This window comes from Pseudophryne corroboree, chromosome 4 (assembly GCF_028390025.1).
Source record: "Pseudophryne corroboree isolate aPseCor3 chromosome 4, aPseCor3.hap2, whole genome shotgun sequence".
In the NCBI taxonomy this organism is placed as follows: Eukaryota; Metazoa; Chordata; class Amphibia; order Anura; family Myobatrachidae; genus Pseudophryne; species Pseudophryne corroboree.
In genome coordinates this window covers 171,995,887-172,019,690 of record NC_086447.1, presented here as the reverse complement: position 1 = coordinate 172,019,690, position 23,804 = coordinate 171,995,887, and the positions used below count along the sequence as shown (strand labels likewise).

Sequence of the window (23,804 nt, the reverse complement as noted above, 5' to 3'; positions counted from 1 at the left end):
GGGTCCATCCCACTGAATCAGCCCCTAAGTGTTGTCTGCAATGTTAAGTACTGTAATAAAACTTTAGTCATTTAAAAACAATGCTCAATCACATTTATATTACCTGTAAACTTATCTGAAACTTCCAGCACTGAACAGTGAACCATGTCCTGACTGGGATTCATTGCTTTAAAATGAAAGGAAAACCATCCTACTTCAACTTGTGTTACATATAGCATGATTTAATAAGATACACTTTGCTATGGAATGACATGCTTCAGAGTTGAGAGAATCCTATACTATTCACTATAAAACACGACAAAGATGCACTGAAGAATATAAAGTATACTCTTAAAATACTTCTGTATGGTTTCATGATACTTTCCCTTTAAGTAAGCCAAACCTGAGCCAATAGTAAAAAGATTAAAAGGGGAAAGGCAGACTTGTATTCCCTGACCAGCTCAAATAAGAAAGCATAAAATAAATAGAAGACAAAAAAAAAATACAAGCTATAAAAACCAAAAAGACCATAAAAATATAAAATATAGGCTTAAAAACCATCTGCATGAATACAATACCATACAATCTGTCAGATGTCAAGGGGACCAGAGCATTTAAAATAAAATTATACACAAAGTGAACTCCAGACATTTGATTCCTGAATGGAAAGGGGAGGTAGGGAGAGCATCATGTGCTGCTACCCCCATCTCTGAATCCATATGTACTCCATCAGTAAAACGTTTCCGAAGCACAATCACCAAATCAACACAAGAACAATCTCTCAACAGGGAGGAAAATAATGAAACCTTAATCTCCATACACATACAAATGACCCACAGATTCTTTGCAATCATATTAAGATGGAAAATCTTCCAAGTCTTGTTTAAGGAAGGATGATCCCTTGATTGCTTCTGTCCTTTAGGTACCCGTACAGCGGGTCATGCTTTCTGCTCCTTTGCATGCACAGCCTCTCCTGCCTGGTCACTCCGGGAGATAAATCATCCATCCAGTGGCTTTCCTAGGTAGACCAAAGTCACTTCTGTGTTTCCATACACTGCAGAAACTGCTGGAAAGAGAGAGGTCTTTGGAAGTCCTCTAAATGCCACTCCTAAAAACTCAAATCCACGCTCGAAGGCCAAGGTCTTGTCTTCCATGTCCAAAATTACTCTGATCCTTTCACCTATCTGCAGATGAAGGGAAAAATAAAATAAAATAAGAATTTACTCACCGGTAATTCTATTTCTCATAGTCCGTAGTGGATGCTGGGAACTCCGTAAGGACCATGGGGAATAGCGGCTCCGCAGGAGACTGGGCACAAAAGTAAAGCTTTAGGACTACCTGGTGTGCACTGGCTCCTCCCCCTATGACCCTCCTCCAAGCCTCAGTTAGGATACTGTGCCCAGACGAGAGTACACAATAAGGAAGGATTTATGAATCCCGGGTAAGACTCATACCAGCCACACCAATCACACCGTACAACTTGTGATCTGAACCCAGTTAACAGTATGATAACAGAGGAGCCTCTCGAAGGATGGCTCGCTACAACAATAACCCGATTAGTTAACAATAACTATGTACAAGTATTGCAGATAATCCGCACTTGGGATGGGCGCCCAGCATCCACTACGGACTATGAGAAATAGAATTACCGGTGAGTAAATTCTTATTTTCTCTGACGTCCTAGTGGATGCTGGGAACTCCGTAAGGACCATGGGGATTATACTAAAGCTCCCAAACGGGCGGGAGAGTGCGGATGACTCTGCAGCACCGAAAGAGAGAACTCCAGGTCCTCCTCAGCCAGGGTATCAAATTTGTAGAATTTTGCAAACGTGTTTGCCCCTGACCAAGTAGCTGCTCCGCAAAGTTGTAACGCCGAGACCCCTCGGGCAGCCGCCCAAGATGAGCCCACCTTCCTTGTGGAATGGGCTTTTACAGATTTTGGCTGCGGCAGGCCTGCCACAGAATGTGCAAGCTGAATTGTACTACAAATCCAACGAGCAATAGTCTGCTTAGAAGCAGGAGCACCCAGCTTGTTGGGTGCATACAGTATAAACAGCGAGTCAGATTTTCTGACTCCAGCCGTCCTGGAAACATATTTTCAGGGCCCTGACTACGTCCAGTAACTTGGAGTCCTCCAAGTCCCTAGTAGCCGCAGGTACCACAATAGGCTGGTTCAGGTGAAACGCTGAAACCACCTTAGGGAGAAACTGAGGACGAGTCCTCAATTCTGCCCTATCCGTATGAAAAATCAGGTAAGGACTTTTATAGGACAAAGCCGCCAATTCTGACACGCGCCTGGCTGAAGCCAGGGCCAACAGCATTACCACTTTTCATGTGAGATATTTTAAGTCCACAGTGGTAAGTGGTTCAAACCAATGCGATTTTAGGAACCCCAAAACCACAATGAGATCCCAGGGTGCCACTGGAGGCACAAAAGGAGGCTGTATATGCAGTACCCCCTTGACAAACGTCTGAACTTCAGGAACTGAAGCCAGTTCTTTCTGGAAGAAAATCGACAGGGCCGAAATTTGAACCTTAATGGACCCTAATTTTAGGCCCATAGACAGTCCTGTTTGCAGGAAATGCAGGAAACGACCCAGTTGAAATTCCTCTGTAGGGGCCTTCCTGGCCTCGCACCACGCAACATATTTACGCCAAATACGATGATAATGCTGTGCGGTTACATCCTTCCTGGCTTTGATCAGGGTAGGGATGACTTCATCCGGAATGCCTTTTTCCTTCAGGATCCGGCGTTCAACCGCCATGCCGTCAAACGCAGCCGTGGTAAGTCTTGGAACAGACAGGGTCCCTGCTGGAGCAGGTCCCTTCTTAGAGGTAGAGGCCATGGGTCCTCTGTGAGCATCTCTTGAAGTTCCGGGTACCAAGTCCTTCTTGGCCAATCCGGAGCCACGAGTATAGTACTTACTCCTCTCCGTCTTATAATTCTCAGTACCTTGGGTATGAGAGGCAGAGGAGGGAACACATACACTGACTGGTACACCCACGGTGTTACTAGAGCGTCCACCGCTATTGCCTGAGGGTCCCTTGACCTGTCGCAATACCTGTCTAGTTTTTTGTTGAGGCGGGACGCCATCATGTCCACCTTTGGTTTTTCCCAACGGTTTACATTCATGTGGAAGACTTCTGGATGAAGTCCCCACTCTCCCGGGTGGAGGTCGTGTCTGCTGAGGAAGTCTGCTTCCCAGTTGTCCACTCCCGGAATGAACACTGCTGACAGTGCTATCACATGATTTTCCGCCCAGCGAAGAATCCTTGCAGCTTCTGCCATTGCCCTCCTGCTTCTTGTGCCGCCCTGTCTGTTTACGTGGGCGACTGCCGTGATGTTGTCTGACTGGATCAACACCGGCTGACCCTGAAGCAGAAGTCTTGCTTGGCTTAGAGCATTGTAAATGGCCCTTCGTTCCAGGATATTTATGTGAAGTGACGTTTCCAGGCTTGACCACAAGCCCTGGAAATTTCTTCCCTGTGTGACTGCTCCCCAGCCTCTCAGGCTGGCATCCGTGGTCACCAGGACCCAGTCCTGAAAGCCGAATCTGCGGCCCTCTAGAAGATGAGCACTCTGCAACCACCACAGGAGAGACACTCTTGTCCTTGGGGACAGGGTTATCCGCTGATGCATGTGAAGATGCGATCCGGACCATTTGTCCAGCAGATCCCACTGAAATGTTCTTGCGTGGAATCTGCCGAATGGAATCACTTCGTAGGAAGCCACCATTTTTCCCAGGACCCTTGTGCATTGATGCACTGAGACCCGGTCTGGTTTCAGGAGGTTTCTGACTAACTCTGATAACTCCCTGGCTTTTTCCTCCGGGAGAAACACCTTTTTCTGGACTGTGTCCAGAATCATCCCTAGGAACAGCAGACGTGTCGTCGGAATCAGCTGTGATTTTGGGATATTTAGAATCCACCCGTGCTGCCGTAACACTACTTGAGATAGTGCTACTCCGACTACTAACCGTTCCTTGGATCTTGCCCTTATCAGGAGATCGTCCAAGTAAGGGATAATTAAGACGCCTTCTCTTCGAAGAAGTATCATCATTTCGGCCATTACCTTGGTAAAGACCCGGGGTGCCGTGGACAATCCAAACGGCAGCGTCTGAAACTGATAGTGACAGTTCTGTACCACAAATCTGAGGTACCCTTGGTGAGAAGGGTAAATTGGGACATGGAGGTAAGCATCCTTGATGTCCAGAGACACCATATAGTCCCCTTCTTCCAGGTTCGCGATCACTGCTCTGAGTGACTCCATCTTGAACTTGAACCTTTGTATGTAAGTGTTCAAGGATTTCAGATTTAAAATAGGTCTCACTGAGCCGTCCGGCTTCGGTACCACAAACAGCGTTGAATAATACCCCTTGCCCTGTTGCAGGAGGGGTACCTTGATTATCACCTGCTGAGAATACAGCTTGTGAATGGCCTCCAATACCGCCTCCCTGTCGGAGGGAGACGTCGGTAAAGCAGACTTTAGGAAACGGCGAGGGGGAGATGTCTCGAATTCCAATTTGTACCCCTGAGATACCACCTGAAGGACCCAGGGGTCTACTTGCGAGTGAGCCCACTGCGCGCTGAAATTCTTGAGACGTGTCCCCACCGTGCCTAAGTCCGCTTGTAAAGCCCCAGCGTCATGCTGAGGACTTGGCAGAAGCGGGAGAGGGCTTCTGTTCCTGGGAATTGGCTGTCTGTTGCAGTCTATTTCCCCTTCCTCTGCCCCGGGGCAGAAATGAGGAGCCTTTCGCTCGCTTGCCCTTATGGGGACGAAAGGACTGCGCCTGATAATACGGCGTCTTCTTATGTTGAGAGGCGACCTGGGGTAAAAATGTGGATTTCCCAGCCGTTGCCACCAGGTCTGAAAGACCTACCCCAAATAACTCCTCCCCTTTATAAGGCAATACTTCCATATGCCGTTTGGAATCCGCATCACCTGACCACTGTCGCGTCCATAACCCTCTTCTGGCAGAAATGGACAGCGCACTTACTCTTGATGCCAGTCGGCAAATATCCCGCTGTGCATCACGCATATATAGAAATGCATCTTTTAAATGCTCTATAGTCAGTAATATACTGTCCCTGTCTAGGGTATCAATATTTTCAGTCAGGGAATCCGACCAAGCCAAACCAGCACTGCACATCCAGGCTGAGGCGATTGCTGGTCGCAGTATAACACCAGTATGTGTGTAAATACATTTTAGGATACCCTCCTGCTTTCTATCAGCAGGATCCTTAAGGGCGGCCGTCTCAGGAGAGGGTAGAGCCACCTGTTTTGATAAGCGTGTGAGTGCTTTATCCACCCTAGGGGGTGTTTCCCAACGCGCCCTAATCTTTGGCGGGAAAGGATATAATGCCAATAATTTTTTAGAAATTATCAGTTTTTTATCGGGGGAAACCCACGCTTCATCACACACCTCATTTAATTCCTCAGATTCAGGAAAAACTACAGGTAGTTTTTTCTCACCGAACATAATACCCTTTTTAGTGGTACTGGTATTATCAGAAATATGTAAAACATTTTTCATTGCCTCAATCATGTAACGTGTGGCCCTATTGGAAGTCACGTTTGTCTCTTCCCCGTCAACACTGGAGTCAGTATCCGTGTTGACATCTGTATCTACCATCTGAGGTAACGGGCGTTTTAGAGCCCCTGATGGCTTTTGAGACGCCTGGACAGGCACAAGCTGAGTAGCCGGCTGTCTCATGTCGTCAACTGTCTTTTGCAAAGAGCTGACACGGTCACGTAATTCCTTCCATAAGCTCATCCACTCAGGTGTCGACTCCCTAGGGGGTGACATCTCTATTATAGGCAATTGCTCCGCCTCCACATCATTTTCCTCCTCATACATGTCGACACAACGTACCGACACACAGCACACACACAGGGAATGCTCTGACAGAGGACAGGACCCCACTAGCCCTTTGGGGAGACAGAGGGAGAGTATGCCAGCACACACCAGAGCGCTATATATATATATATATATATATATATATATATATATATATATATATATATATATAACCTTAAATAAGTGTTTTTCCCCCTTATAGCTGCTATTTGTTAATATCACGCCAATTAGTGCCCCCCTCTCTTTTTTACCCTGTTTCTGTAGTGCAGGACTGCAGGGGAGACGTCCTTCCAGCGGAGCTGTGACGGAAAATGGCGCCTGTGTGCTGAAGAGATAGGCTCCGCCCCCTTCTCGGCGGCCTTTTCTCACGCTTTTATGTGGAATCTGGCAGGGGTTAAAATTCATCCATATAGCCCTGGAGGCTATATGTGATGTATTTTCGCCAGCCAAGGTGTTTTTATTGCTGCTCAGGGCGCCCCCCCCTAGCGCCCTGCACCCTCAGTGACCGGAGTGTGAAGTGTGCTGAGGAGCAATGGCGCACAGCTGCAGTGCTGTGCGCTACCTTGGTGAAGACAGGATGTCTTCTGCCGCCGATTTTCCGGACCTCTTCTTGCTTCTGGCTCTGTAAGGGGGCCGGCGGCGCGGCTCTGGGACCGGACTCAGAGGCTGGGCCTGTGTTCGGTCCCTCTGGAGCTAATGGTGTCCAGTAGCCTAAGAAGCCCAATCCACTCTGCAAGCAGGTGAGTTCGCTTCTTCTCCCCTTAGTCCCTCGATGCAGTGAGCCTGTTGCCAGCAGGTCTCACTGAAAATAAAAAACCTAAAACTAAACTTTCACTAAGAGCTCAGGAGAGCCCCTAGTGTGCACCCTTCTCGGTCGGGCACAAAAATCTAACTGAGGCTTGGAGGAGGGTCATAGGGGGAGGAGCCAGTGCACACCAGGTAGTCCTAAAGCTTTACTTTTGTGCCCAGTCTCCTGCGGAGCCGCTATTCCCCATGGTCCTTACGGAGTTCCCAGCATCCACCAGGACGTCAGAGAAAAAAAATTTGAACATGATGCCCTAGTTACACACACACCACTCCTTCTCCTCTGTGGGAACAGTGGGGCAGATGTATTGACCTGTAGAAGGCATAAGGAAGTGATAAACCGGTGATATGTGCAAGGTGATAAAGGCACCAGACAATCAGATCCTAACTGTTAATTTACATATTGAAACTGATTGGCTGGTGCCTTTATCACCTTGCACATATCACTGGTTTATCACTTCCTTATGCCTTCTACAGGTTAATACATCTGCCTAAATGTGTGGGTCACACACTAACATTCAGTAGATTTTTTTCTTTTTTTTTTCTTTTAGATACACTGCATAGCCATACATAACATAACCGCAGTTAAAACAGCTGTCGGGTCTTTGCCGTGTGTTGCCCATTTTGTTATGCTGTGCATCTAAATACATCTTTTTCCAACTGAATGCGAGTGCGGACCCACACTTTGTTCCCGCGGAGAAGGAGGCAGCGAGTGTTAATACAATTCTTTATGGACCTTACACTTAAACTACATTTATAATTTGAGTACTGAGATAGATAGATAGATAGATAGATAGATAGATAGATAGATAGATAGATAGATAGATAGATAGAGATAGATATATTAGCAGACTAATCAAAATTAAAGTACTATATTTTTAAGGGGATTGCCCCAGAATATAGATTTTTAATTGTTCTGTCTAGTTCTTATATAACGCAAGAAATAGTCTATCTTGTAGCAATTCAGAGAATATCTTGTTACACAATGTAAATATCAGGATTTTGGTACTTACCGATAAATCCCTTTCTCCGATTCTACAGGGGCCACTGGAGCGTAGTTACAATGGGGAAATAGTAGGTAGTTTAAAATTCTCACTATGGCTAGCTCCTCCCCTACTATCTCCCCTCCAAGCCAGTCTACGTAAAACTGTGCCCGAGGAGAGCTGGAATAAACAAACCATAAGGTAGAGGAGGTTAATGACGCCCTGTAAACCAGGATAACCTAAACCAAACCTGGAACAGAACCTGACAAAAAAACCAGGCTAGCCTGAACTCAACAAGCAGTCATATGGTGATCTGCAAACCGTTAAGCAAAAAACAAGGAGGAACAGCGCTGGGCGGGCGTCCAGTGGCCCCTGTGGAATCGGAGAAAGGGATTTATCGGTAAGTACCAAAATCCTGATTTCTCCTTCATCCACTAGGGGCCACTGGAGCGTAGTTACAATGGGGACGTCCCCGAGCTCCCAAAAACGGGTGGGAGAGCGCTAAGAGTCCTGTAAAACCACTCGGCCAAACTGTGATGCAGAGGCCGCAAAAGTGTCAAACTTGTAGAATTTGACAAAACGAATGTCGGTCCGACCAAGTAGCCGCCCGACAAAGTATTCATGGAGACCCCACGGGCAGCTGCCCACGAAGGTCCCACAACACGCATATAGTGCGCTGAAAAGGAAAACGGAGGTTCCCGAGCAACCGCCAAGAAGACTGTCTGAAGGTCAGATGAATCCAACAGCCCAGCATATGCTGGGACCCTGGTTATTTAGTACGGGAGTATCGTACAGAACAAAGAGGAAAAAACACTTTGTCGAATAGCCTAAGACCTCTGTAGAGAGAGTCGGCGAGCCCTGACAACATTCAAAGAGGACTGAAAGACACTAGTGTCAGATTTATATGAAAAACGTACATCCCCTCTGGAAGAAACGACCGCTGAGGCCGAAGCTCAGCCGGGGGAGTTGCCAATAGAGTACTCCCTGAAAGAGAGCCCGAACTTACGGCCGCCAGGCAAATATCTTTTGGAAGAAAACCGAAAAAGGAAGAGACCCAAAATTTCAGGTCAATGTGGTTTGAAGCACAGCCATGCAAAACCTCCCAGAGAAAACCAAAATGAAGGCTGAATGGTAACTGAAAGAAGGGGAAAACCCCTTTTTATCCTTATTATGTCCCTTAAAGTTTTCCAAAAGTGGCAAAAGCGAGAAGAGGTAACAGACTTCTGAAATCGGGGCCCAGTAGGCATAACCGAACTAGGGAACTCCTCCCTTCTGAGGTCTCGTGAACAGTCACACGTTTAAACGAACTCAGTGTAAGATGAACAAAGAAAAGGACCCTGTTGAAGTAGACAGTCCAGTCGAGGTAGGAGCCAAGGCTCCTCTACTGACAACAGGTGTCTGTATCTTCAAGTCATGTGCGGCCCAACAAGAGCCACGGAGAGGACTAGCACGCATATTTCCCTCCTGTGTTATCGACCGTGAGGTAGAATTAGAAAAGGAGGCAGGATAGAATAACCCGAAACTCCCAGGAACCCTGAGGGTATCCTCGGCTATTGCCGCCAGAGCTCACGTCCGAGAGTAGGAAAAGGTTAAAGAGTCAGTCAGAACGCCCTGAGGTCGATCCAAAATCTCCGCCCACAGCGGACCAGCTGACAAAACTCCGGGGAATGTTCCCTCACCCGGGAGTCTGACCTGGTAGCTTGACCTGGAAAGAAAATTGTTGTCCCCCGCTCAGAGGGGAATGTAGGCGACCACTCATTGCGTTGCAGCTTGACTGAAGAAATAGAGTACCTGGTACCGAGGAAGGAAAAATCCTCCGACGGACCCTGTTGAAAAAACGTCTATGAGGAGCATAAATTGGATCTGTGTCGAACCAGAAGCTCCTGGATCCTCCGGATATTCAGAAGCCCCTAATGTACAGAGTGGGATAGTAGTAGTAGATTGTCCCATTAGGGAACCAACGTCACCTCCTGCCCTTGAAAAAGTTATTCTGTGATCTTTCTGAACCCTGTGGGAGCGGAAGAGATCAAAAGGAAAGGACTGACAGTGAAAATAAGAATCCTGTAATGCGAATCTGAGAACAGCCTGATAAGGAAAACCCAGCGGAAAACCGTAAACAGGCATCTCTGAAGACAAAGGACACGTAAAACTCCCTTTTTTGTTCAAACTAGCGATCACAGACTGAAAGGATTCTAAGGCCAGAATAGGCCTGGCCGAGCCAACTTGCTTCGGAACGTGAATAGAAAACAAAGGCCTGAGAACTATCCCGATTCAAATGATCTGTGAAAAACAGGGAACACCACCCTTTGCGATTAGAAGCATATGGAGCGCCGCCTGCATTATGACTCTTGTCATTGTAAATCGGCTGACCCATGCCGAGGGACTCCCGAGACGGTTGTACCCCAAAATCTAGTCTGTAACCGCCCAAGCCTTGTCCCCCTGTAGTGGGTGTATAGGATGATCGAAAATCAGACTGGACCGAGGATGTTGAACCTCTGCTTCAGCCTTTTAACCCCGAGATCCCCTGGCTACTGAGATATCGCCCGTGTGGAGTCAAAAGCTTGAAAGGGCACGGAAAAATCTAAAGGAAAGACCGATAAAGGTCTGTCTTGGAGCTTGGGCAGTAGTAGGAGAAATCAAAGTGGACTTACCTCCAATGGTTCAAGAAATCCTGCAGAAAGTTTCTTCCCCTGAACCATCTGCCCCGTAGGATTTCATGTTCACCTGTCACTGTCGCAGCCCCAGAGGTCGTCGGGTTAAGACAGCCCAATCGAAAAAGCAGGTTCCGAGTCTGCAGACGTGGAGACCTCCAAAGAACATAAAGCAGAATCGTGATTCTGACCTGTACCGAAGTATCAATTGATTCTGATGCGAAACAACCTATAACCTAGAGGACAATTGTTTCACAACCTACCTGCTCCGGACCAGGTAGAAACCCCGCTGCCGTATATGTGTCTTCAGTGGATCCCTGAGCCAGGTTGCCTCAGGAAAACGGCAGTTTGTTGGACCGGAGATACATCGAGGGGTATACCCTGGAGAGGTTCTGATACCCTTTCCTGCCGTCTGCGGGGAAAGGATAGGAAAACAAACATTGTTTGATACCTGAAATGGTGTATTCGGGTGTCTGCCGGCCGCCTACCGGAGCCTGCCCAGCTCATCCGAAACTGGGCCAGTCGCTGTCATTTCGTCATCGGCGTCGAACCCTGATGGACTTGACGTGTCCGTCTCCTTTACCTGCAGTATCAGCTGAACTGCTGTCTAATGCACCTGGATATTCGGAGACATTGGTTCCGACTCCACAGAAAACAGACATCATTAGTATTGTAACATGGAAGGTTAACAAGGTTCCTTTAGAAACCTGGAGAGGTGAAATGACGTACCAGGTCTCTGGTTAATAGTGACCTTACCTGCATAATCTGAGCTGTTCAAACAGGAGTGTCCTGCAGGTGCGTGGAGGGCTAAGCAGATGGCTCAACCGCATAATTCACACCTAAGAGGGAGCTCTTTGACTATCCCAGGTGAGACACGAAAGGTGGGTTACATAAACAGAGCCCTATGTAAGGTCAGCACTATAATGTGTAGTGACCGACACGATTCAAATAAACTCTCTGGGGCAGCGGAGACCTGAACCAGTAGCGCTGCGCTGTGGGACCGGAGTCTTAGCCCTAGGCTATAGGATCTCCCCTTAAAGGTTTTTTTTTTTTTTGGATGTTCAGATACCCGCTACTAGCGTTCTGAGCCACAGCGTTATTTGTCTGATGCCTTAAACACATTTCCCAAATTACTAATAGCATTAGTAACTAGTGACACCAAGGAATAATAAAGGGAAGGCAACACCCCGCCCTGTATGTAGTGTACCGCTAATTTAGGTGCACCAGATGTTTCTCGGAGGTTCCGCTGGCTTTTCAAAATGGCGGCCAGCCTGCGAGAAAAGATGGGGGAAAATGGTATGTGGCAAGGTGGGGTATTCTGCTATTAGAAAACATTGCGGAAGTGTTTGTTTTATCCCCTATATATGGTATTGTATGGATATATCTATATACATATACATACATACATACATACATACATATATATATATATATATATATATATATATATATATATATATATATATATATAAAAACCTCTCTCTCTCTCTATCTATCTCTCTATCTATCTATACACATACACATACACCACAGTGAACCCAACCGGGTAGAGAAATACTGTGTTTGTGAACCTAATAGGGTAGATAAATACTGTGTAATAGAGCAGGTTCCCTGATCTACATGTATAAAATGTTGGGGACTGCCCTATAGGGAGGAATGTAGCTATATTTCAGCACCACAATGCATACAAAAACTAAAAACCCCAGAGACAGGATCTGTTGCCTAGAGACAGTAACCGAGCTGGGAGCCCGCTGTTATAAGCCATCACCCCCCCCTCATACCTTGTACTATGCACATAATAAATCCTCCCTGCACAGCCAGGAGAGGAAATGAGCTTTGAGCGGTCCGGAGGGCGGGGGACTGTGGAGCGGCGATGTCATGCTGCAGCGGCCGGGGAGCGGAGAGAGCCCGCCGTACAGAGCGGGAGTTAGCTTCGCCCCCCTGCTTCGGCGCCAAATTTGAATCCGCTGCATAGACAGCAGAAAGGGTCCCTGTATCCCCCGGCCGCCTCACTTAGAAAATGTATCTCCCCGGGCCGCTTGTATGCTGCGGCCGGGGAACGGAGAATGTAAATGTATCCCCCGGCCGCCTGTATGCTGCGGCCGGGGAACGGAGTGTATCTTCCCTGCCGCCTGTATGCTGCGGCCGGGGATGCGGCCGGAGAGAGGGGGTCTGAGCCCGCCGAACGGAGCGGGAGTTAGCTCCGCCCCTTGTATTACCCGCGGGGAGATATTTGTATATCACCCTAAAGGGAAGCTTTGAATCTCAGTATATGGAGCAGCTACTAGCCCACTGAGCTACACAGGCTACTCCTGCAGGTAGTAAGAGCGCTAAGCCCGCTTACAGAGCGGGCTGAAGCTCCGCCCCCCACATAATGGCGCCAAGTTTAAATCAGTAAGTGCGCCTTTTAGGACGTTTAGAGTCACTCACAAGCTCCTGATAGCAAAATTTATTCCGAATCTCTTGATATCAATTCCGCACCATGTCCCCCAAACTAGGAGACCATGATGTGCCATACATTAAATCAAGTAAAAACATACATCAGTCTGGAGGGGGGGAGATTGTACTCACCACTGTCCTGATGTAGTGTCGTCAGGAGCCGCACTCAGCGGAATCTTGCCCGACCGATCAGCCCCGACACACGCCGCACGCAGCGGTGTCCGGTCGTTGTGGAGCGGCCCCGACACGCGCCGCACGCAGCGGTGTCCGGCCATTTTTTATACTCACTGCTGCCTTGCTGCCGGAATCTTCTGCTGGATGGAGTGGTCCCGACACGCGCCGCACGCAGCGGTGTCCGCCAACTCAGGAGAGCTCAGTGTCTCCCTCAGCCGGGGCCCATCCCGAGCCGCACGCAGCTGCGATGGGACCCCGCCGGCAGCTCCAGCGGTGCAGACTGGCAGTGGCAGAGCTGCCAGTCTGTGTGTGTAAGTAAGAAAAATAAAATAAAGAAAAAAGAAAAAAATTCTTCAGCTAAACCCAAGTGAACCAGCTACCTCGGGCACTAAACTAAGACTGGCTTGGAGGGGAGATAGTAGGGGAGGAGCTAGCCATAGTGTGAGAATTTTAAAGTGCCAGCTCCCAATTACTACCTACTATTTCCCCATTGTAACTACGCTCCAGTGGCCCCTAGTGGATGAAGGAGAAATTATGGATATATTAAGATTGCCAAATTATGTAGATCCACTGATCATAAAACTAATCTTTCAAATGGAAGGTTTTTTGTTTTTGTTTTTTAATGTAAAACACATCCCCCCCAAGTGATGTGCTTGAGTTCTTTCCTCAGCACAATTAAAATTATTCATTGTATTTTTGATTATGACAAACCAAAAATAAATAAATACATTGTAAAATAGTTTAAATAAAGATGCTTGAAGCATTTTGCAAATAAAGCTCTGTCTCAAAATTAAAGAGCTACTTTTCACTCACCTGATATTTGGGTGCATTATTACACTGTGGAAAGCTTCCATTGACTTCTCCATTATGTAACAAATTATTATCCACTAGGTTCCAGCCCCAACTTTGGTCATCGCTTCCAAGAAGTGCCACATAACCCTGACACTGCATGGGAGCCCGTTTTGTAGCAATGCCAATAACCGCAACAGTGCCAAGTGGCCCTTCCCACCATACCTCCCAGGCATGACGCCCTTCACTGAAGCCAATTTTGGTGCGTGCCCCATCAGTGCTTTGAGCAATAGGATTCCGGTGTAGAGTGAAGCCATTTTTCTTAATATAAACGTTCCTAGAGCAGTCGCCGGAGCTAAAACCGTGCTGGAAGGCTCGAACCTGCATTTAAAAAGAATATTCTACATGAAGAGATTCACAGGGGATGTCACAATACCCGCCGTGCTTTTATAAACCAGGCCTATTAATCATAAACACACAGAGGAAGGGGGATCAAGAAATAATAATAATAAAAAAAAAAAAAAAAAAAACTACAACGTAAATAAATCATAACTTTACAAAGTGCAGGTTGTCAGAAGAAGTCATACATGATCTGGTACAATGGTGTGCAAACTGGTCTAGTCGAAATTGATCCTCATCCCCTAAAACTGTCAGCATGTGTTGCAACACACACACACAACACTAACTAAACAATGCATAGAGAATAGATAATATCTATAGGTTTAAAGGAAAACAAAGAATTTACATGTACTTTTTATACATTTACTTTTAAATCTTGAGAACCCTTCACCAAAACAAGACTTTTTAAAAAGACATACTCCCACTGCTGCTGCATCCAATGGCTCCCTAGCAATGAAATGCAGGAAAACTGAGGCAACCTTGCACCGCTCGGGAGTTCTACCTTATAGCACAGGTTCTCAAAGGGTGTAGTACGGGTGACCGGCGGTCTCCTGACCGCCGGTCACCTTACCGACGCCGGGATCCCGGCGGGGAGGGGCGAGTGCAGCGAGCCCCTTGCGGGATCGCTGTGCTCGCCACGCTGCGGGCTCGGTGGCGACCTGCGGTCGCCACGGGTTCTAGTCCCGCTCTATGGGTGTCGTGGACACCCACGAGTGGAAATAGTCCCTGTTGGTCGGCATGCCGACCATCGGGATAGTGAGCAGTCGGGCTCACGGAGGAGGTCATGTGACTGTCGGTCAGCCGACCGGCGGTCACATGACTACCACCCGTTCTCAAACTCTGTCCTCAGGACCCCACAGTATGCATGTTTTGCAGGTCACCCAGAAGGTGCACAGGTGTATTAATTACTCACTGACATTTTAAAAGGTCCACAGGTGGAGCTAATTATGTCACTTGTGATTCTGCAAGACCTGCAAAACATGCACTGTGTGGTGTCAGAGGACCGAATTTGAGAACATGTGCCTTATAGCATACAGTACAAGGGCTTTAACTCATAGGCAACATCAGAACTCACCATTAAAACATACTACCGTCATATGATCATAATAAAGAGAGCAGGGTCGCCCTATCCAACATCTCTCCAGGTGGCTAGCTATCCAGGGCAGGGTCACCCTAACAAGTCTTCCCAGATAGCATCACCCAAATACCCTGGGCATTATCACCCTACGAAAGATTCTCTTTAGGATCCGAAAACAGATCCCAAGTAGAGAACTATGGCTCAGATTTATCAAGCCTTGGAGAGTGATAAATAGCACGGTGATAAAACACCAACCAATCAGCTTCTGTCATTGTTCAAACACAGCCTGTGACAGAAGTTAGGAGCTGATTGATTAGTACTTTATCACCGTGCTATTTATCACTCTCCAAGGCTTGATAAATGGGGGCCTATGAATGACAATGAGGTGGGCGAAGGGACCTACAGTATTGTCAATGTCAAGTGGGTAGGGGAGGAGGGCAGGGATTAGAAAAATGTGGGGGAGGGGAAGGCACCGTGCCTGGGCCCCGGGGCTGGTGGGATGATTGATTCTATTTCGGAGTGGGAGAAGGGACCTTCTGACGTATCTAGGGGAGGAGACACGTCACCAGGGGGGAGGAGCTACAGGCGAACAGGGTACCCGAAAAGTACGCTCGCCACGCTTCAGGCTCGGTGGCTCGCTCCGCTCTCCACCTGATTACTAAAGGTAATAGTTGGCCACCTGATTACTAAAGGTAATAGTTGGTGGCGTGGATAGTAGAGGAACTATCCCGCTGGCCTTGTTCCTCCCCCTTGTGTTGTGACTCCTCCCCCAGACGGAAAAGGTCCCTTAGCCCCATCTACCCTGGTGGGATGGGGTTGAGAGGCACCGTGCCACAGGGGTCAGCATGCAGAGTACCAGCCAGCCCAGAGCCCTCACCTTGGCCTTGTAGCTGGGCAGGTTACAGAGCACGTCGGTGCGCAGGGCCTCCTCGCTGACGGTGCGCAGGCACAGGCTCCTCCACACGTCGCTGTTCTCGTCCCCGTGCAGGCAGCGGTGCCAGTGCTTACACACCAGGCCGCAGCTGCGAAGGTCTGACAGCTCCAGGTAGGAGAAGACCAGCTCCAGCACACGGCTCGGCAGCCTTCCTGTGCCTGAGACGAGCGGCGGCGGAGGAGGAGGGGGAAGCTGCGCGGCGGGAGCAGCAGAGGGAACGGCGGCAGCCGCCATTCCCTCCGTATTTCCCGGTACCGGCGGCTCAGGAACCTCCACACTCCCTCATCACCAGGCGCCGAGCAGCATCCTGCTGCATCACGTAACCACCAACCAATCAGCGGCCGAGCCCGCACAAATGACTCAGAGAGCAGCCAATCAGGCGCTAGGTGACCAGAAACTCTTCCTGCTCTCGCCGTCCCGGGCTCCCCGCAGCGCGGCCGGCCTCCTTATGACAGTGAGACAACCACTCACATGGCAGCGATCTGCTGCGCATGCGCCGCACCCCAACTGTGCGTCTACCAATCGGAGCATGCCGTTCATGGCTTCAGCTGTCAGCGTGGAGAAGCTGCCCAATGGGCGTTGGCGGCGAGTGCGGGCTCGGGAGGAGTAATCGCTCAGCGCCATCATTCTGCGAAGAGTTTGCTGCTCTCCCGGAGCCAGGTCAGGTCGGTGTGTGATGCCGGGGCTCAGAGCCCGGCGCCTGCTTACATGTTTCACCCTCCTCCATAGATGGCGTAGTTCCACAATAGCTGGACAGCCACAGCCAAGGCAACTTCCACCGTGGAGTGATTGGTGGGCTTGTCCTGTGTGTGCTCATACTGCATATACGGTGCAGTATCTTGTTGGTAGAACTATATGTCAGAGAGGCTGGTGTAAGGGGAAAGGCCACAATTCTACGTAGCCAGGCTCATCCTGGCTGCCGCAAATCACACACACACACAATTATACCCCTTTTCCACTAGCTTTTAAAACACGGTTAAATGCGCGGGGGCGCGCATTTACCCGTGTTTTTCCCTAGTGGAAACGGCCCCCCCTTCAGATTCCCGGATCAAGTGATCCGGGAATCCTACCCGGGTAGCTTGCAGGGTTGAGCACGTGTTCAACCCGGTAAGCTGTGTAATGTGAACGGGAGGCCGTTCACAGTGTATGGGAGGGCGGCACTGGGAGATCATTTGATCTCCCAGCGCCGCCCCTGCTGCGTCACCAACCTGGCAATATGCCGGATTGGTGAGCGCTGTGGGAAAAGGGGGCTGTAGCACGGGTGGCAGCCGTGTCAGGCGACACGCCGGCGACCCGTGCTACAGTGGAAAAGGGGTATTAGTTTGGCGCTGTGCATGCGCACATACAGGGGTGCGTGCCTATATTCGCACCTCTGGCTCATTGTGTAATCTTGGGGGGGATGCAGTCAAAATACCTGCTGTCAGAATCCCAACGGATGGTAAAATACCAACAGCTGAATCCTGACCAACACTGGGTATTCACACTCGGTGGGTCCACACCAACAACTGAGTGGGAATATAACCTGTGGCGAGCGAAGCGATCGTCCGGGCCCAAAGCGCGGCGAGCGCACTCGCTGCCGGGATTCCCCACCCTTATTATATTTAAAGAGAATAATTGGGGAAGGGTTACATTAAGAAAGAGGCTGACAAACATGGACATCCCCCTTCTAATGGCATATATTGTTTTGTTTTATAAGAAAGGCTTTAGTACTATAGAATGTACAGTACATGTAGATGACACGCATTTAAAAATGAGAGCACATTGTCAGCTATATTAAGTGTAAACCTGAAGAATAGTCTGTTCTGTACATACAGATGGAGCCTCGATCATTTAGCCTTCCCTGCTGCGCCATGGTGCACCAAGGTTTATTAGCATAAGCCTTTCATCTATTGTTCTCAGCTGCAATACAATACAGAGAGAACAATACAGCAGGGGATTAAGTCCGACAGCACTGGCTCAGTTAACACTATTATAGGGATAGATGAGCAGGGCTCCATCTGTATATTTGTCAATCTTTAATGAGAATCTAATGCTCTATACACCTATCCTCATTGCAGGATTACCATGATGGGACAATTCACTTGTTCTCCCTGATGACTGTTACTAATAGGCCCTTGCGCTGGGCAGCTTCCTGAGGTGGTGAGCACAATTGTGCCAAACCTGTGGTTAGAGTGCCCAAAGCAGGACTTTATAGATGCTATATGGACCGGCCCATCTATGTGGACTCAACATGCGCGATAATTAGGGGGCACCTAGAATTATTGAATTAGCGCACTATTGAATTCACTCCCGAGAGTCAACACGCAATCAGATGCCACTTGCGCTTTGACAGTATAGAGTACTTTCAGAAAAGAAAGAAGACCACTGGGGAGTTATTCATCAGTTAGGACTTCACAACTGGTAACTGGTGGCTGGCTGTTAGGCATTGGCTATAATGTTGCCTATTTGGGGAGGGACCAGATAGTGCATCTTATTGACCAAAAACAAATCTGGTATGCAGGTCATAAATATTCAACTTGTTTTTCTTTGCCTACCTAGATATGAGTGGAACAATGATGGCAAAGTGGGATACTGGTCACTCGAATGCAATATTGAGCTTGGCTATCAGCAAAGACAAGGTTGTTGCCTCTGGGGCTGAAGGTGGGGAACTTACTGTCTGGAGTGAGCAAGGACATCCGTTAGGCAAATTACACATGAATGGTGGCGATGATGTAACTGGTGTTGTGTTTTCCCCAATTTCCTCCACTAAGCTTTATGCTTCTCATGGCGAGATTATAAGTGTGCTGGACACTAGAGTATTTAAAGAACCGGTGGAGAATTTCAGTGTCAACAAGGAAGAGATTAACTGCATTTCTGTCAATGAAACGGACAGCCTTCTAGCTGCTGCTGATGACTCTGGTGCAGTGAAAGTCTTGGATCTCGATAGTAAGAAAGTCTGCAGAACATTACAGAGGCACACTAATATCTGCTCCGCAATTGCATTTAGGTCCCACCGGCCACAAAGTCTTATTTCGTGTGGTCTTGACATGCAGGTACGTACATTTCTGTGTGTCTGCATCTTTCATGTACTTCACATTCATATCTTGAACACTTTGTACCAGTTTTAAGGCAACAGTAATTTGGGTGCTTAGTTTTTGCTTAACTAAAACTATGATGTGAAATGTTTCATCATATTGGATGTACGCTGCCAAGATGCCAGTTCCAGTATCTATGGGAATTGCCCCTCGCTCTGCATTTATCTGTAGAGTCGTATGAAATATCTGACTTTATAGCGGGTTACTGAGACCCTGGCAGAATAGTAGTCTTTGTCCTGTAATGCCCTGATCCATAGCATAGCCTTTCACCTGGCTAGGTATAGTGGTCATATTTGCAGCAAAAGAACCCTGCGTACTGTACTGAGGGATTGTATGAAATATCGATATTTAACATGCCCACACTGTCAAAATGTCAACTTGTTCTGTATGTCAACATTATGAATTTCAACAGCCAGGATGTTGAATCCTTTGTAGAGTACCACACTACAGTATATATGCAACTATTGTGGATGAGTTTATCTTTATTACCGGATACATATTAATAAATTACCTGTGCTCAGGTTTTCCTAACTTCCCTTCCCCACAGCACTCCTATTTCAGCCTAAGCCTAAATAACCTCATTTCATGTGTCAATATTCTGTGTCACATTCTGAGTGTCGACATGCAAACATTGACATTTGCAGTGACGACATTCTGTCCATGTCATCGTTACGGTATCCACATTGGGAATGTCGACATACTTACTGCATCCCCTGTACTTGGATATAGTTAAAAGGAGGTAGGGTGGAAACAGTCAATTTTGTAAGTGTAGTATTTCTATGCTGATTTAGATCAGTATATGTGATTTAAAAAATAAAACCTACTTCTATTTGAGCCCGCAATTCAAAATAGAAAACCACCTACAAAGCCATAGTTACCATCTGAATGTGCTGAATATGTATGCAGTCTAGCGTATAATTACAGCACATTACAGAGAATATTTAATAATTGACAGCAGTATTTTATTTTCAGAAATAGCGATGATATAATGCTAGAATTACTTATGTAACAAACAAATGGACTGGTCCGGTAAATTATTGCATAGCTTTATGGACCTATGCCTATAATTGTATGGATCCACGTACCTAAAGTGGACCTTTCACCAGGTCCTATGATTTTTTTTTTGAGCGGGTGGTTTGTTTTTGTTTGTTTTGCAATTTTTGTCACTCTGAACATTCCTGTACAGGAATCCTCAAACCACAGGAGAACTGTGACATATAAAGGCAGTCAGTCTGGGAGCAAGTATGTGTTCTTAGGAGGCAATTCAATTGATTTATTGGGTGCTCGTTGAAGCAACAATCTGATGCCCATTACTGTTGACATGCTCAAAACTTGCCTAAACTAATAGGTGCAATGCAAAAAATGTTGTTCGGGTCCCCAAATAGCCAAATTTTAGCAAATTTTGTCTTGCCACCACAGGAGGCTACAAGCTGAAATGTTTGTGCATGCTGCTTTTCATGCCCAAATGGAGCAACAATTGAATTGCTTTGTTGGGTGCTCATAAGATATAACTGCGGTAAAATCAAATGAAATTCCCCATGGAAAGTTTAATTCAGAAATTGCAGTCAAGCGATCTGTTAAGAAAGCTTGTTCCTGTGGTGTTCGCTAAGGAAAGCCTTCCTGACCTTTGCAGAAAATGTTTCCCGGTGTTCAGGGGCTTTTGTTTTTTTATATATTTAGTGTTTTCCTTTGCGAACTACATAATTCACAAGACATGTTCTAGTAAACCTAGTTTCTCTGTATAGTCTGCTAGTTTTCCACATCAATGCCTGTACTACATACAGTATATTAAACATTATTGCTGCATCTCCTTTATGGAGCATTTCATGAAGAATATTGGCCCTCATTCCGAGTTGATCGCACCAAGCAACTTTTTGCTGCTATTGCGATCAACTAATCTCCGCCTATGGGGGAGTGTATTTTAGCATAGCAGGGCTGCGATCGCTTGTGCAGCCCTGCTATGCTAAAAAAGTTTCACTCAAAACAAGACCAGCCCTAGACCGACTTACTCTGTGTGATGGATCCAGCGATGATGGGCCTGGCTTTGACGTCACTCCTCCGCCCTCCGTTTGCCTGGACACGCCTGCGTTTTGCTTACCACTCCCTGAAAACGGCAGCAAACGGTATGTTGACGCCCCTGAACCCCCTCTTGCTGTCCATCTTTTTGTGGTCGCCGCTGCGACCGCTTTCTTCTCTGTAAGTGTTGTTGCGTCGCCGGGCAATGTCGCGCGTGCGCATTCCAGACCCATCCACACCGCAGCAAAGAACAGCTGCGTGCGAATGGGTCGGAATAACCCCCATTATCTTGTGTCTTTGTTGCATCAGTCAGCCTACTAAATCCTAGCCTAGCAGCAACTAGTCGGTCTTGCATCCCTGCACCATAACACTGGCCTGCTATGCCACACTAAGTCACTCTAGTGCCAAGTTTTTGGCTACCCTGTCCCTAAAGGGTACAGGGGGATTACATGTTATTTATTTGTATTAGACTAGCTATTACAATTATGTTTGCTACTGCCTCAATCATTAACTCATTTTTCATTCTTATTTTTGTTAACATTACTTTCATATAAAAAGGCTGTGTACACTTGTTCTCTCGTGAAAGGTGAATGAAAATAGTACGATCTCTTATATGCGTTTCTTGGGTTCTAAACTGTAGGTGATGCTCTGGAACGTGCAGAAAATAAGACCATTATGGCTGACAAATCTGCAACACTTGGCTCAGGATGAAGAAGATATGGATTACCATCAATCTCCAGGTCAACTCTTCAATCCACCACTGGCTCATTCACTTTCTGTGTCTGCCTGTGGAAATGTGTTTTGCTGTGGCGCTGAAGATGGCAAAATCCGATATTTTCGAATAACTGGAACACGTTTTGAGGAAGAGTTATGTTTTAAAGCTCATAGTCAAGGAGTCTCTCAAGTTTCTTTTCTCGGACAGGATCCCGGGCACACCTTGTTATTATCAGGAGGCAATGATGGTAAAGTATGTCTGTGGGATATTGGCAATGACACTGCACAACATCAGAGACAGCAAAAACATCACCGTTCCAAGAAATCCACATCCAGTGTCAAATTCAGACAAATTGCAGAGGCTGCACCAAGGGTCAGCTCAAAGCTGTGCGTTGAACATGGAGAAAAGGTGAACTGGATACTAGGAGCGGAGTTACAGGGAGCAAAGGCGCTTCTGGTAGCAGATCCAAGCAGTTCCATATCAGTGTATCAACTAGGCGAGTTGTAGGTTGCAGTGAAATACCATTTAAAGTGCTTTTAATTAACATTTCATGCCAGGTTGATATTCAGTGCCTTATTACAGAGACTGATATTTAAAGTTGGAATGGAACAAAGCTTAAGGGAATTGTAATTGTGCTGTCAAGTTGCTGAAATACAAAGCAGCAAGTAGAGTATCTGCCATTTTGCACTGGTCACAGCACTGTACGGAATTAGGTACATTGAGAAACATACCCCGCATTAAGAAAGTGCACTTTCAAGACAAAAACGTTAAAGAAATTTTACGTATTTTATTTGAAATGTAAATATACTTAGACATGTTATAAAGCAGAGTTTCGAAACTCCATTCCTCATGGACCTCTAATTGTGCATATTTTACACATCTCTGTATCACAAGTACAATAATTTGCACCAAATGTAGTAGATCTTTTAAAATGTGCCAGCCAGCCACATGTGTGCACCAACTAGGAGATCTGGAAAACATGCACCGTTCCTGAGGACTAGAGTTGGGAAACACTGTTAGAGGATTTGCATATATTGAGCGTCTTGGGTGTGCAGCAGGTATGCTCCCAGATTTAATAAACTTGCTGTGAAATTATTATTCTATTCCCTCAGTGTTTTCTTTTCCAAGTTGATGGTAAATATACAGTTTACACACTTTGTTGCTTAAAATGCCAAATATATATGGTATCCGGTCTTTAGGTCAACATGGCAAAGGTCGGCACATGAAAAGGTCAAAATGAGTTTTTCCATTTTTGTTCCCCCCCCCCCCCCCCCTTTTCTGAACTTTTTCATACTTTACGATCCACCTAGACTACGATTGGGAATAGTAACGAAGCAGGGGACACAGTGCACTAATTGGGGTTCCCGGTCACTTTACGAAGAAAACACCACAAAAAATATAAAAAACTCATGTCGACCTTTTTCCATGTCGACCTTTCCATGTTGACCTAATGACCGCGTCGACCTAGTTACTGTCGACCAATAGTGGTGCATGTAAAGACTGTTGACCCTATGTTCCACACCCATATATACATAGCATTGTAAAATAGTTTATGCTTTTGATAAGTTTTTGGATGAGGCCACCACAGAACAAACCCATTTCTAATATTTATGTGTAAGATTGTGTTACTCTACAAGAAGGGTAAGTACATAAATACCATACTTAAGATATAGTGCTTCATCCTCTGCAATGTCCATGCTACACAATGTAAGAAATAGCCTCTGCATGCAACAAGAATGCAACATGGTTTATTTGTGAACACTGTCAATGTATTCTTTTTGCAAATGTAGCTCTTTCATGACTACTCTATCTTCATCAACATAGTCATACAGTATATTTTTGGGGGGTTTATTTGCAAGGAGTCTGGTTGTAGAACCTGACACTTGTGGGCGTGTTTATGCCAAATATTAA

The 23,804-nt window shown here is 46.8% G+C and overlaps 2 protein-coding genes across 3 annotated transcripts; one reads left to right on the top strand and one right to left on the bottom strand.

The window, feature by feature from the left end:
- Nucleotides 1-200: 200 nt before the first annotated feature.
- FBXO45 (F-box protein 45) lies at nucleotides 201-16,531 on the bottom strand. Its single transcript, XM_063915542.1, has 3 exons — nucleotides 16,032-16,531; nucleotides 13,702-14,058; nucleotides 201-1,163 (listed from the first exon to the last, which is right to left on the bottom strand). Exons 1-3 carry the CDS (start codon nucleotides 16,320-16,322, stop codon nucleotides 978-980), a joined length of 834 nt encoding a protein of 277 aa, XP_063771612.1. The 5' UTR covers nucleotides 16,323-16,531; the 3' UTR covers nucleotides 201-977.
- Nucleotides 16,514-22,989, top strand: WDR53 (WD repeat domain 53). Of its 2 annotated transcripts, none has more exons than XM_063915541.1 (3): nucleotides 16,514-16,753; nucleotides 18,627-19,120; nucleotides 21,819-22,989. In XM_063915541.1, the coding sequence occupies exons 2-3, from the start codon at nucleotides 18,629-18,631 to the stop codon at nucleotides 22,398-22,400; spliced, it is 1,074 nt and encodes a 357-aa protein (XP_063771611.1). In that variant the 5' UTR covers nucleotides 16,514-16,753; nucleotides 18,627-18,628; the 3' UTR covers nucleotides 22,401-22,989. The 2 variants fall into 2 exon arrangements, with proteins under 2 accessions (XP_063771611.1, XP_063771610.1); XM_063915540.1 differs by having other exon boundaries at nucleotides 16,515-16,748.
- Nucleotides 22,990-23,804: the final 815 nt, after the last annotated feature.

Bases quoted from the DNA above. Each gene is read 5' to 3' on its own strand.
- WDR53 (XM_063915540.1), top strand. From the start codon at position 16,580: ATGCGCCGCACCCCAACTGTGCGTCTACCAATCGGAGCATGCCGTTCA. The intron at 16,749-18,626 runs GTCAGGTCGGTG...TTGCCTACCTAG, and splicing joins TGCTGCTCTCCCGGAGCCAG to ATATGAGTGGAACAATGATG. The intron at 19,121-21,818 runs GTACGTACATTT...TCTAAACTGTAG, and splicing joins CGTGTGGTCTTGACATGCAG to GTGATGCTCTGGAACGTGCA.
- FBXO45 (XM_063915542.1), bottom strand. From the start codon at position 16,322: ATGGCGGCTGCCGCCGTTCCCTCTGCTGCTCCCGCCGCGCAGCTTCCC. The intron at 14,059-16,031 runs GTGAGGGCTCTG...TTTTAAATGCAG, and splicing joins TGCCCAGCTACAAGGCCAAG to GTTCGAGCCTTCCAGCACGG. The intron at 1,164-13,701 runs GTGAGTGAAAAG...CTTCATCTGCAG, and splicing joins ATAATGCACCCAAATATCAG to ATAGGTGAAAGGATCAGAGT.